Source organism: Neopelma chrysocephalum, unplaced genomic scaffold (genome assembly GCF_003984885.1).
Source record: "Neopelma chrysocephalum unplaced genomic scaffold, ASM398488v2 Primary Assembly neopelma1_74, whole genome shotgun sequence".
NCBI classification, from domain to species: domain Eukaryota; kingdom Metazoa; phylum Chordata; class Aves; order Passeriformes; family Pipridae; genus Neopelma; species Neopelma chrysocephalum.
The window spans coordinates 8296379-8309474 of NW_020897735.1; the positions used below are offsets into that span (position 1 = coordinate 8296379).

At 46.8% G+C, this 13096-nt stretch overlaps 2 protein-coding genes across 4 annotated transcripts; one reads left to right on the forward strand and one right to left on the reverse strand.

Annotated features, from left to right (window-relative positions):
• Positions 1-502: 502 nt before the first annotated feature.
• PSMD5 (proteasome 26S subunit, non-ATPase 5) lies at positions 503-12159 on the reverse strand. Of its 3 annotated transcripts, none has more exons than XM_027687825.1 (11): positions 11951-12142; positions 11676-11820; positions 10977-11090; positions 10458-10586; positions 9860-9969; positions 9357-9499; positions 8733-8924; positions 8437-8546; positions 7827-7967; positions 7200-7331; positions 503-574 (listed from the first exon to the last, which is right to left on the reverse strand). In XM_027687825.1, exons 1-11 carry the CDS (start codon positions 12121-12123, stop codon positions 518-520), a joined length of 1446 nt encoding a protein of 481 aa, XP_027543626.1. In that variant the 5' UTR covers positions 12124-12142; the 3' UTR covers positions 503-517. The 3 variants fall into 3 exon arrangements, with proteins under 3 accessions (XP_027543626.1, XP_027543625.1, XP_027543627.1); XM_027687824.1 differs by lacking the exon at positions 503-574 and adding an exon at positions 5358-6570; XM_027687826.1 differs by lacking the exon at positions 503-574 and having other exon boundaries at positions 6644-7331; positions 11951-12159.
• LOC113969723 (putative UDP-GlcNAc:betaGal beta-1,3-N-acetylglucosaminyltransferase LOC100288842) lies at positions 2525-4429 on the forward strand. The gene has a single exon (XM_027687827.1). It carries the CDS (start codon positions 2919-2921, stop codon positions 4035-4037), a length of 1119 nt encoding a protein of 372 aa, XP_027543628.1. The 5' UTR covers positions 2525-2918; the 3' UTR covers positions 4038-4429.
• Positions 12160-13096: the final 937 nt, after the last annotated feature.

A 13096-nucleotide genomic window follows, 5' to 3' on the forward strand; every position in this document is an offset into this window, starting at 1 on the left:
CTCTCAAAAAAACCAAACCCAAACTGCAAACATCCTTCAATCTGAACACTCACAGCTTTAGGGTAGGTCAGGTTGTCTACAGAGTTACTGGTACATCCCTGCTCATGTAATGAGGTTTGTTTGGACATAAAATTCAAGGAAAACGTGAAAACATCTCACATAAAGCAAATTATAGCCCTGTGGCTCAGGAAAACCTGATTTTCAAGGCTGTTTCCCTAATTTACACCCACAGGATCGTGCAGGGTTTCAGTGCAGCTGTAGGAACAGCATTCCTACCCCCACTGACCTGACTTCAGCCACTCTGGGGTCCTGAATTCCCTCTTCTTCAGGAAACTCTTGGCTCTCCCTGGGAGTGAGGATTTCCCTGAATGAGCTTCACTTTACCCATCTGAAAAGTGAGACAAGGTCACACGTGAGCTGCTGGGGGTTGCATTTCCCTGAATCCTGGGTTTAAAGGTGATGGAGGGATCACCCCCAGGCAGACTCCCTGGAACTCTCAGATCAGTTACTTTACCCTTCAGGAGTCTTTTCCTTGCTCTTCCCCAGCTTTCTCCCAGTGGGACTCAGCCAGGCTCTGTGGATAAACAAAATCCCACATCTGAGAGCTGCCCGTGCTGTGGTTGGGGAGTGTTAATCTTATAGATGTGGTATCAGAGTTCCTGCTGCCACCACAAAGCAGAGCTGAAGAAACGCCTTGAGCAGTGCTGCAGGCACCATGCTGGGCCTAATTGCAGCAGGGATGATGCACATATGGGGTTTATAATTATTATTTTATCATTATTCTAAGGACACACAATTTTTAATATAAGGGGTTTCATACACCGGTATTTATTTGCTCATTAAATGGTTTAGCTGGAGACAGAACATCTTCAGAGGGCTTTTTTTTTTTCCCCAGGATGGGCATCTGGGGTGGCAGTGCTGTATTATTGTACATGAAAGGTATTTCCTTATTGGCTTCTTCCTTCAGAGCACACCCTGAACTGACACTTCCCGTGCTGACAGCTCAGCTCCCCAGGCTTCAAAGCACAACTTCTGGGAGGATTGCAGAGTGTGTGAGGCTGCTCCAGATGAAGCTGCAGCCCAGCTGACACACAAGCTCTGGGAAAGGAGTTTTCCCTCTTTTTGGAAAGCCTAAAGCAGAGATCCACAGTGGGATGTGTTTGGGGGTCTTTCGGAGGGGCAGGATGCACTCCCAAGCTGTGAGCACATTTTGAGGAGCTGGTTTCTTCTGTAGTTCCTTTGCTCCCTGTGTTTTCCCAACACAGCTGGGAGAGCTGAGGGGCTCAGCCAGAGCTGGGGGATTAACCCCGCACACCCCAAGCCAGAAATCAAAGCTCTGCTCCATCTCCCTGGGTCATTTGGCTGATCCAGGCTCCCCTAGGGATGCTTCAGGGAGGTTTGGAATGGTCAGAGCTAAGCCAAACCACAGCAACACTGTGTTCTCCTTGCATCCTTTCACCCAAGGATGCAGGAACAGAAACACACCCTGACCTGTGAGAAATCTTTCCAAAATCAAAAAGAAATTATGATCTCTCTGCTCCCCCATGGAGGCTGGAGTTCCCCATTGTGCTGATGAGGACTGACACTTCCCAACCTCAGTTCCCCATCAAACAGCACCGTCACCACCATCCCCTGGGGACCCACAAGCCCCTCTCCCCTTGGAGCTCTGCAGGCTCCACAGACCCTCTGCCAAACCCAACTCTCCCCCCTGCTGACGCCTCCATCCTGTTTGTGGTGTCTTTGGCACTTCCCCCTCCAGCACTTCCAGTCCCCTGCAGCTCCCCAGCCCAGCCAGCTCCAGCACAGCCCAGGCCTGAGCCAACAGTAACACATGGAAGCTCCTGGAAACTCCGGCACAGCCGAAGGCAGGAGCCTGTCCAGGGAACAGCCTGGCCCAGCAGCACCCACGGCCTCAGGGTGTCCCCCACAGCCCCCACCAAGGCAAACCCAAACAAGTTCACACCCCAAACCTCCAGCTCAGGGGGTGCTCAGGGCAGGGGTCTCCTGCCAAGGACTGGGGAACCACCACGAAATGGCACAGCTGTAAAACACAAACCCAAACTCCAGCAGCAAGTGGCAGATCAAGAACAGCTTCCCAGCAGTACCAGGGACCCTGTTACCAAGTGAGCCCCAGCAGTTCCTTCACTTATTGCTGAGACCCCACCCCAAGCGTCAGAAATTAATAAAGGGCAAGGCCAGGGGTTTGTTCCTTTTGTTTTATGCAGCTGCAACACGATCATCCCCTGGGATCATCTTTCCTCCTCCCAGACAGGTGAGGGGAAGCCACAGCCTCCAGGTACGGGGCAGTAACTGGATCCTGCAGACCCAGATACAGCCACTGCCAGGCAGGAACTGCCCACACAGCCCCTGCTGCAGGCACAGCTCCCACCACCATGCAGGTAAGTGCTTCAGCCTCCTACAGCTTTCATGGAATGGGTTGGGTTGGAAGGGACCCTAAAGATCATCTTTAGGCAGGGACACTTTCCACTAGCCCAGCTTGCTCCAAGCCCCACTCACCCTGGATTCTTACCCTGCCAGCTTCCATAGGGCAGCGTGAGGCCATAGGAAAGTTCTCCTTCAGGGACACTATTACCATGACAGGTCCTCAACAGCACCTCAGGCCTTCAGCAACAGGCTAAAAATAGTCAGCAAATACTAATAGCAAGTTATTCCCTACTATTGCCACACGTGGATGCACAAAACTTCTAAACCACAACTTGGGAATGTCCTTCCCAGCTTGGGATGTTGCTGTGCCATGTGAAGTACATTCCTGTAGATTCCTTCTGTTTCTAGGAGAAAAAGAGCTTCAAATTAATAAATGCAAAGACCACGGTCTAAAAGCTGTGACTGCTTTGCACAAATATATTTTAAAATGGAGGAAAGCTTTTTTGGTTGAGTGGCAGGAGAACTGAGTGTCCATGTTTTCCCTTCCCCAGCCGACACTCTGCAGGCTCCGGACTCACCAGTGGTGCTTCATCCTCTTTAATGTCCTGCTTTTCCACGTGCTGCTCTTCGGGGCGGATTTACTGGAGGAATATTTCCTGCACTCCTTCCCTCTGTCCTACACCGACGCAAAGACTCTGGAGATCAGGGAGAGGGCCAGGAAGCTGGACATGGATCCCCTAAAGGCCAACCTCTCTCACACTGTCAGCAGTGCAGTGACATGCTCGGGCCAAGAGGTGTTTTTGCTCATCCTCGTCCACAGCAGCCCAGAAAACAGGACAAGGCGCGACACGATCAGGCAGACGTGGGGCAACGTGACGGACACCAGGGGTTACACCGTCCTCACTCTGTTTGCTGTAGGAAAGGCAGCTTCAGAAAGCACCCAGCTGGAGATCAATGAAGAGGCTCACAAGCACAGGGACATTATTGAAGGCTCTTTCATCGATTCCCCGCAGACCCAGACACAGAAGATGCTGCTGAGCGTGGAGTGGGCGGTGACTTTCTGTCCCCGGGCGAGATTTATCCTCGAAGCAGATGAGGACGTGTTTGTGGGTGTTCCAAGCCTGGCTGGGTACCTGCTGAGCTTAACACAACTAGAGGACATCTACCTTGGGAGGGTGGTTCATCAGGGAGTGCCTGACAGGGACCCCCAAAGCCCTGCCTTCGTTCCCACCCATCAGTATCCCGAGGAGTTTTACCCGGATTTCTGCCACGGCAGCGCCTTCGTCATATCCCAGGACGTCGCCCGCAAGGTTTACGTGGCTGCCAAGGAGGTGCCACTGTCAGTGCCCCCAGATATTTTCGTGGGAATCTGTGCCAAGAAAGCTGGGATCACTCCCATGCACAGCTCCCGCTTTTCCGGGGGGAAGCACATCAGCTACAATCGATGCTGCTATAAATTCATCTTCACCTCTTCCAACGTGAAGGAGGACGAGCTATTTAAAGCCTGGGAGGAAACAAGCAGTAGGGAAGATTGTTCCTTGCTGGAAACCTACTACAGCCTGGTGTCCTGCAGGGTTCTGACCTACATTGACAAGTTCAAGCAGTTCAGCTTGGATAGAATAAAAAATGAGGTTCTTCATTTTGTCAATTAAGGTTTAGCTTTGGCGAAGAAAGGCTGAATTTTCTTTTAGCAGCTGCTTTATCCTGTAGCATTCAGTAGAAATTATGCCCTCCCAAAGTTAGGTCTCCTCCCTTCAACAGCAAATAAATTCCCAGAGCTCCAGTGTGTGACAACAGCAAAACTGGATGTACTCTATGTAAGTACCTACAAGTGCATGCATATAAGTAAAGTAGAGTATTCCAAGAAACTCTGTCTGTCTTCAGTGTTTTTCAGACTTCTGAGTCCTCAAAACACCTTCTCCACTTTTTATCCAAGTGAGGCATCACCTGCTTCCAAAGAATTTTGTACCAAAGGAGAAGCTTTCCACCCACAGATGGAGCTGCTTCCGAGCAGGTTGGTTTACAGCACCAGGGAGAGGAACAGACACTGAGCCAGCATGGAAAGGGCTCAGGGAGATTCCAGGCAAGAAATCCAACTTGCCTGGTAAAGAATCTTGTATTTCTGTCAGTCATGGCATCAGAGACACATTGACAAGGCAGCTCCAGGACATGGCAGCACACTGGACACAGCACCAGCAGCGAGGTCAGAACAGATCCACCAGCAAACTGGGAACACCAACATGATTCAAAACATAAAAATTCCCCAAAGCAGGATCAAGTCCCAGAACACAAAACCCATCCACACCTCCCTCCTCCAGATAAACTCTTCCATGTCCACTCTTTCAGCAGCAGAAGGACCAGCTGGTCAGGTTTGTCCTACAACTGTGAGGCACCCAGGTACCTCTGACAGCCCCAGCTACTCTTCCCACTGGGATTAAAGGACTTGGAGGTGTCTTCCCAAGGACCCACAATTCTGAAATACCAAGTTATTCTGCTTGTTAACCTTGGCCAAATGTTGAGTTCTGGTTTGGGGTTTTCTGTGTGGGTTTGTTTTGTTCTTTAAACTAAAAGTTTAGCGTGTTACCTCAATTCTCCTTCTTCAGCATTCCATTTCTGGTTTTTCCTCCATTATCTCCACCTGTTAACTTTAAAGAGGGGATGACAGAGACACTCATATTTTCCATTTATATCAGACACAGCAGCATGTAACCCAGATGGCAATGTACAGCATGGGCAGGGAACTGCAAGTGAATAATAAGGGGGAAGTGTGTGATCAATTGATCAATGTTGAGCTCCAAGCTCAATAAAACAAAGCATATGTGCATACATAAAAAAAATCCCCTTGTTTGGCATCTCTGCCTATTCTAAAATATTGTCTTTGGCAAATGTACTATGCAAAGCAGATGCTAAAGACTGAGCACACAGAGTAGCCTTCAAAAGCAGCAGCTGAAAACACACATGGAAGAGACTCATGAATTGCAGAAAAGGTTTATATATTGATTTCTTTTACTGAGGTTTGTAGCATATGGCTCATACAGAGCGACCAGCACACAAAGCCACCTAAAATAACAAAGTTGAACTGCCCAAAACAAGTGCAAAGTAAGGACTTCTATACTCTTTTTATTTCCTTGTCAGTGCTTTGATGTGTTTTTTTTCTGGATGCAGGACTCGTGAAGCTCCATGTTCTCTATTTACAAACAAGACACTGTGGTACATTTCTCACCAGCAGATATTTTTGGGGCACATTTGGGGTGAAAGCAGCAGGAGTGTCATGGAGGAGGACAACTTTTGTCCACCTTGGAGCAGCAAGGCAGATCACCCCTCTCAGACACTTAGCAAACATGAAGGGATCCTCCCCAGCTCCTCTGAGCCCACTTGCACTCCTTGGCAGCGATTTTTGGCAATACCAGCTGCACCTCTACCTCCCACATGCAAGGAGAGAGTTCCTGCATGACTGGATCCTCCTGCTTCCCTGGCAGCACAGGGACACGGGGTGAGCATTGCCAGGTTATCCCTGACTGACACATCACTAAAACAAGCCCCAAAGCAGCAATTCCATGGTTTATTATGCTCCCCCCCCAGCTATTCCTCAAATATGTCCTCAACAAAAATAATATAAGCCTTTGATATAAAGTACACTGTGGTCTCTGTTTATGGACAAAGACACATCTTGATTCTCTCCCACAGTTATCTGACACCTTCAAAAGAAGATTCCAGCTTCCTAAGGTACATTTCCATCCTCCTGGTTCATTCACACCCTTAAACACAAAAGTTTCATGTTCTTACCCCTTTAACTCAGGCAACTAAAATCATATGATTCTTTAAATAACACTTAAAAAAAAATTTCATCTCTGTTAAAAAAACAGTATAAACAATTAAAGATTTGGTTCTGAAGTAGCTTTGTAGTGCTACAGCTCAGGCTCCTTTTGAGCCACTAAACTGAGCTGCCACACCACATTGCAGCCAAGGGAGACAAAGCTCCAGTTTGGTTTGATCCACTACAGCATTGATTTGTTTTCAGAAGGGCTACAAGGTTTGTTTTTTAAATCTTCAGCATAAGATGTAAACAATATTTAGGGTTATTTATTCCAGCAAGACTCACATCCAGCAGGTTGAGAACAGAAGAGAATCCAGTTCATACTCCCTCATGTGGACAGAGTGTGGCTTATTCTCAGCAACAGGATTCTGACAGGATAAAGAATGTGTTCCATGCAAGTGCCAATTTTGGCAGATATAAAAAAAGAATTATTTAAAAAAAAAAAAAGATAAACTATGGCAGCATCTGAGGTTACAAACCTCAAGGTGTTTTGGTGTTTGGTTTTTGCCTTTTTTTAACTGAACTGGAACCTACTGAGAAAACACGATAGAAACTCCCAAATCCAACAACAATTTAACCAACCACCAACAAATACTGCAAAATCAAACACAGTCAGTAGTTGGGAAGTGCAGCAGTTGAGAAGTGCTTACCTGGGTTGTCTCATGACAGCACACAGGGAACTTCTGCTGTGACATTTATGGGGAAACATCAAATAGGCTTTAATTTGCTCTCATGACTCATTTCAAACAGAGTCAAAATATCCTCACATTCCTTTAAAGAGACAACCTAAAGACACCCCAGTGAGGAGAGTCTTTACACCTTGTACCTCAACCCCAGTTTCAGGAACACGTTTTGCAAGACACCGGTGACATTATTCTGCTCCTTCCACAGCTGTGGTAGAAACTGCCTTGACATAGTAAGGGCCCTCCTGCAGGTAAGCCCTGAGCCTCAGGTAGTACTGATTCCCAAAGATCTCTGCAATTGTTTTGGAGTTTACCAGGGCCTTCACCAGTTCGTATTTAGCATCCTTGGAAGCTTTGTCAGGCTCCACAGATCTGTCCACAACGTACTCCACAAACCCCGGGCTGTGCAGCATCAGCTTCTGGGCCCATGGTTGATTTGCAATGGCCTAAAAACAGGAAGAGGTGTGGGAGAGGGGAAACATCTCATTTTAATCCCCCAAAAAGCAGTTACACAGCAGGTTTTTCGGCAAACAGCCAAGGAAGAGGAGAAATGAAATGAGATACTCGTTGCACGCAGTGGTTCCACAACTCAAATCAAGCAGCAGGGTCTAACACTGCACAACAAGCACAGCTCAGTGCTGATCTTCAAAGTTTGAAGGGAATTATCACAGCAGTGCCTCTGGGATGGAGGCAGCACCCTGGAGCACAGCTGTTGCCTTTTTTAACCCTCTCCAATTTACTGGAGACATTACAGACATGATATGTCTGCTGCCTTCTTTAAAAGGGGAATGCAAGTGGGACACAGGGGAAAAAGGCCTATTTCCGACCACTTCTGGGCTTCAGCAAGAAGTTTGGGGCATTCACTTTAAAAAAATCAATAAATCTGACACTGAAGGGCAACACAATTCACTCCCTGATCTTTAAAAGCAAAAGGTACTTACAGTGAACACCCGTAAAGCCCCACAGTGGAGGTCAGGGAATGGCTGAGTGCTGATGCTCCGGAAGAGTTCCAGGGGCTGGCTGGACAGGGATGTGAACCAGGATTCTGTCATCCTTAAAAGGTCTTCTGTCTGCTGCTCTGGCTGCACAAATCACCCCCAAAAACGAAAGAGTTTGATTAGGATTAGGAAAAGTTTTCAGGTTTTCAGTGTATGTTCAAATGGTTTCCTCACTCCTCCACCATTAAACTCAGATCACTGGATTTAAGGAATACACACAGGGATTAGAGCAGTTGCCACCATCCCTTTTAAGCACAAGAATATTAATCTGTTTATTCCCATTCCCTTGTCAATGAAGTCTTGACTTCATATTTTATAAACATTTCATATTTTATAAACATTTCAGAACACCTGGTTTCTTACAGAGTCAACCCTTGAGCAAACAAATCAGGGAATTTCTGAACAGCAAAATCAGTGGCTCAGAATTCCAGAGAGCACCACTTCTACCTAAGCCAGAGGCTTCAGAAGATCTTCTCACAATTACTCAGGTATAATAACAATTTCATTCTTGTAGGTTTAAAGGAAAAAAAAGAACAAACAAGCACCAACTTACAGGCAAGTAAAGAAGAGATGAAATGGCATCCAAGCACCGCAGCCGTAGCTCCGTGGGGGCATTCTTGGCCTGGTGCCCTATTTTGCTCAACAGGTTTTGGAACCTACTTCCTTTCAAAACAAAAGAAAAGTGCTTCTAATTAACTGAGCCAGACCTCTACAGGAGTACAGAGTTACCCCTCAGTCTCATTAGAAATGTATTTATTAGGTAAATACATTTTCCAATTCCTTTTACACGAAATCAATCCACTCTTGTATCACACTGAGAAAGTTTTATTATAGAAAAAAGGTACTAACTAGTTTTCTGTAAAACCTGTTTGCCTTCCACATTTGATCCCAGGATTCCCAGGGTGTCCACAGCCACTCCAATCATGGTTGGATCCTGACTTTCTGCCATTTCAAAGACTTTTTCCATGAAGACAGGGTATCGCTCACAGATCTGCTGGGGACTGTCTACAACTGCCAGATTCCCAAAAAACTTCACAAATCCTGAGAAAACAAGACCAAAATAAAGCACTGAGGGGAGGAACAATAACTTCGGCAACAACAAAACTAAATGTGAGATTGTTTTGTTGCTAAATTTATGTTATCAGTCTGAATAGTGTATAAAGACAGAACTAAAGGAAAAGCCAAAATTTTGTCAGTTCCTTAATTCACAACCTTTACATTCCTAAAAAAAATTCTACAATAACACAAACTTCAAAAGGTACAGCACTTACCTGTACTACCTCTATTAATGAGGAATATTATTCATGTGTCAGTCTGCCCTTCAGCATCTTTTATATATCCAATATTTTATATATTGAACCCTTTCTACATCCAATTTAATATTCAAAAATTCACATGAGGTTTCAAAAGACAGGCTTAACAATTTGACTCATTAACTAAAGCAGGCAGTAAACAAGAAGTGCATGATGTTACCTGGCAAATAGAAGCTGGAGAAAGGATCAGACTCTGCTCCAAGGATGATGTTTGAGATTTTATCAATCACTCCTTGTTGAGCCAGGTACTGCCGGCCCTGGGGGGTGTGGGCCAGCGAGGTCACCATCTCTATACAGGTGGCTCTGGAACACACAAACACTTAGTTTGGCTTGGTTTAGAGGGGTTTGGAAGTATTCAGTGATTAAGACAAAGAAAAAAAAAACGTACCTGTAAGACAAAATCCAAATAAAAACCAAAAAAGAAATTGCCCCAATTGTGTTGAGGTGTAGGAAAGAATTTAAAGTGTTCGTACTGCAGCCACACAATTATCACATCATACTTCACCTCAGCTCTCAAATTAATGTATAAAGTATTTTACACTCAAAGAGGTTTAAGAAGAGGCAGATAAAGTGTTTTCCTGAAAAGGGTTTCACAAAACCCCCACACAAATGTGCTTAAAGAGTGTTATTTTAAGACTGAATATCAGAGTTTTACCAACATACCTGACCAGCACATCCTCTCCAGTCAGCTCCCCAATTAACTCAGATATTAACCCACTGTTTGCACAGTAATTCAGGGACTCTGCTGACACTGAAGAAATCTCCACAATTAACTGAAGAAAAACAAAAAGAAAGGATGGTTTATAAAAACATTCTAATGATAACAACTCACAGTAACGGCCAAATACACCTTATAATGCTGATTATCAAATAGAGAATATATCAAATAGAGAATTTCATGATGTTTTCATCATTAACCCAAAGGTTTGCCTGAAATATGTTTGTAAGGAATCCCAAGCTTACAGCACATTTATTTCCATTCACAGCCAGTTTTCTCTCTGCTATTCCCATTAAGCTCTAGAATGGCTAAATTGTGTTATTTCTTCTTAACCATCCACCTCTAAACTGACACACTGGGCATCTCTCTCATCTATTCCCCCTCCAGAACTTTCAGCAGCATTTCACATGCAGAAAGTTAAGAGACCACAGCAGCCATTTGAATTTTCCTTTCAGAAAGTTCACAAAAGCAGTGCTAAATGTTGATTTAAGAGCCACAAACCCCAGGCTGTGCCTCAGACCCCCCAGGGAACTGCAGCCCCACCTCGTACACTCGGTAGCGAACGACGTCACTCGTGGCCATGACATTTTTCAGGTCACTCAACAAACTGCTCACAAACAAAGCCTCCAGACCTTCTTGTGTCTGGGCTATTCCAGACAGGGATTTGATGGCCTGGAAGCAAAAAAAACAGGAGCTTGGTATTAAAAATAAACAATAAAAAAAAAAATCCAAGATTATCAGGCTTATGTTCTTTATTAACCTATTAAGTCTAGTCACACACTAATTTTAATTACAACTTGTTTTTCATTGATGAAAGCTAGTTATGGTTATTGCCATCCAAGTGTGTGGCATCAAATTCTGATTTACAAGTTCACTTTGGCACCAACATCTGCTGGAAGATGACAGTTCTGGGTAAATTTTCTATCACGACTAAGCAATTTCTCGTAACATCTTTCAAGCACCATGAGCTCTCTTTCCCTCAGGGAAGGGCAGAAGCTGTTCATCTTGGACACGTGGAAAAGATGGTTTGTGCAGAGGAATTAACAACAAAGCCCAGCTCACCTCCTTGGCCACTGCAATCTTCTCTCCCCCGATGCAGTTTATTATTTGCCGTAACAGCTCTGGGCTGTTGAGAATTTCTGTGACAGCACCTGGGTCTTCAACAATCCTCCCAACCTGAGCAAATAATTAGAGAAAATAACATTAAAGCAAGCTTTTTCCACTGTGAGGACATTCAAGCACTGGAAGAGCTCCACAGACAGCCACAATCACCATTCTGGGATCAACACTCCACTGGCCAACACCCTGAGCAGCTGCTTTTAGCTGAGCCTGAAACTTCCAGGAGCCCATTCCAAACCACAATGTTTCCAAACCACAGAAAAGAGTCTCTTAAATCACTGCAAGAAATGTCAAATCACCACAGCCTCTTCCTCTTTGCTGTTTACACAATATTGCCTAAAGTATCCCGAATATAAAAATGTTGCTGCTTTTAATTCTTCCAGCACCTGCTGGTGGTGCTGGCTGGGAAAGCTTTAACCAGAAGTTTCATTTACAAGTTACTTCTGACAGGACAGCTTTATACATTATAACTGACATATCATAAACACACTGCACAGTGATTATCCTAAAATGTGTGCGTGTGTAAGAGCATAACTCTTGCAGTGCTGTGGAGCTTTTAGCACAAATTAAGGCATGAAACAGCAGTAAGAGCTGAGGACTGACCCAGTCTGGCTCCACACAGAGCTGGAGGAACCCCCGTACCTGGGCTATGGTGAGGATCTTCACGGAGTCCTCGGGGTGACAAAGCCCTTTCTGGAGCTCTTCCCGGAGGTTCTGGATCACGTACAGGGGGTCCAGGGCCTGCAGGAGCCTCTCCAGGATGGAAACACACGCGGACACCTGTTCCCTGGGAGGGACGGAGAGGAAACCGAGCCCGTGAGGAAGGAGGGACAAGGCTGTGCCAGCCGTGCCACCCCCACCCTGAAGGAGCCGGGAAGGAGCAAGAACAGCAGCGAAGGGGCAGCGGGGCCACTCACCGGTCACTGGCGCTGAGGAGGGCGAAGAGCGCTCCCAGGTGGTGCTCGCCGAGGCGGGCGCGGAGAGCGGTGGGCGGCACGGCCTGCAAGGCGACCCGCAGGGCCCGCAGCTCCTCGAGCGCCGCGTCCCGCCGGGCCGCCCGCTCCAGCAGCTCCGCCGCCGCCTCCGCCATCTTGGCCGCCGCCTCCGCCATGTCCGCGAAACATCGCGAGAGCTCGGGCCGCCCCTTAGCGACGGCCGGGCAGGGGTATCGCGAGAACTCCGCCCGCCTTGAACAAGGGCTGGGCGGAGTTATCGCGAGATTTCCGCCGCCCTTAGCAACGGCGCGGCGGTTGCTAAGGGCTCCTTTCGTGTCCGGCACTATGTAAACAAATGTCGGCGCACCACGCCCCGTCTTGGCTCCGCCTGATTCGGGCGTGGTCAGAGATGGGCGTGGCCCTGTTGATTGGGGGCGTGGCCCTGCTGGGGGTGTGGTCTCGCTGAAGGGTTGGGGGAGGCTTGGCCCCCGATGTGTTCAAGCTGCTCTTTCTCATCTTTTGTGGATCATAACTGGTGTCCTCGGATAACTTCTACAATAGTAAAGAAAAGAACTTGATGTTTCAAGCACTGCGTAAGATTGCATCACACAAATAAATATGTATTTAGGCGGGTGATAAATAAATATGTGATAGGCGGGTTCATGTCAATTTTACCGTGTAAAATATGTAACTTTCATCCCTCGGGGTGCTTGATTTGAGGAAACCTCCACCCTGCGCCCTGCGCAGAATAAACAACATCTTCTTTCTAAACTATGCTATATGTCTGTGTTTGGAGAGCTCCTAAAATCGGGTCCCAGAGCAGACCCCCCCAAATGGTGTCACCCCTGTGATGGGGGGACCTGGAGGAGTTTGCAGGGGGGGCAGAGCCGGGACCCCCTCAAGCCTTAGGGACAGCTCGGCCACTGCAAAAAAACTCGGAATTTGTTTCAAACCAGCTGAGAAAATGTCAATTTTTCAACCCCTGGAGAATTAAGTGAAGGAAAGCCCTGTAGAGCCCGGGGGTATTTCACACCTCCTGAGATCCCAAGGTGGCAACGTGTCATCGGCACCTTCCAGAGCACAGAGGGGCAGGTTCTAAATCCAGGCTGGAATATGTTTTACAGCTTA

Excerpts from the sequence above, each read along its gene's own strand:
- PSMD5 (XM_027687826.1), bottom strand. The coding sequence starts at position 12,144 with ATGGCGGAGGCGGCGGCCAAGATGGCGGAGGCGGCGGCGGAGCTGCTG. Across the intron at positions 11,091-11,675 it reads AGATCCTCACCATAGCCCAG|GTTGGGAGGATTGTTGAAGA; the intron begins GTACGGGGGTTC and ends TTATTTGCTCAG. Across the intron at positions 7,332-7,826 it reads GGGCTTTACGGGTGTTCACT|GCCATTGCAAATCAACCATG; the intron begins GTAAGTACCTTT and ends TCCTGTTTTTAG.
- LOC113969723 (XM_027687827.1), top strand. The coding sequence starts at position 2,919 with ATGTTTTCCCTTCCCCAGCCGACACTCTGCAGGCTCCGGACTCACCAG.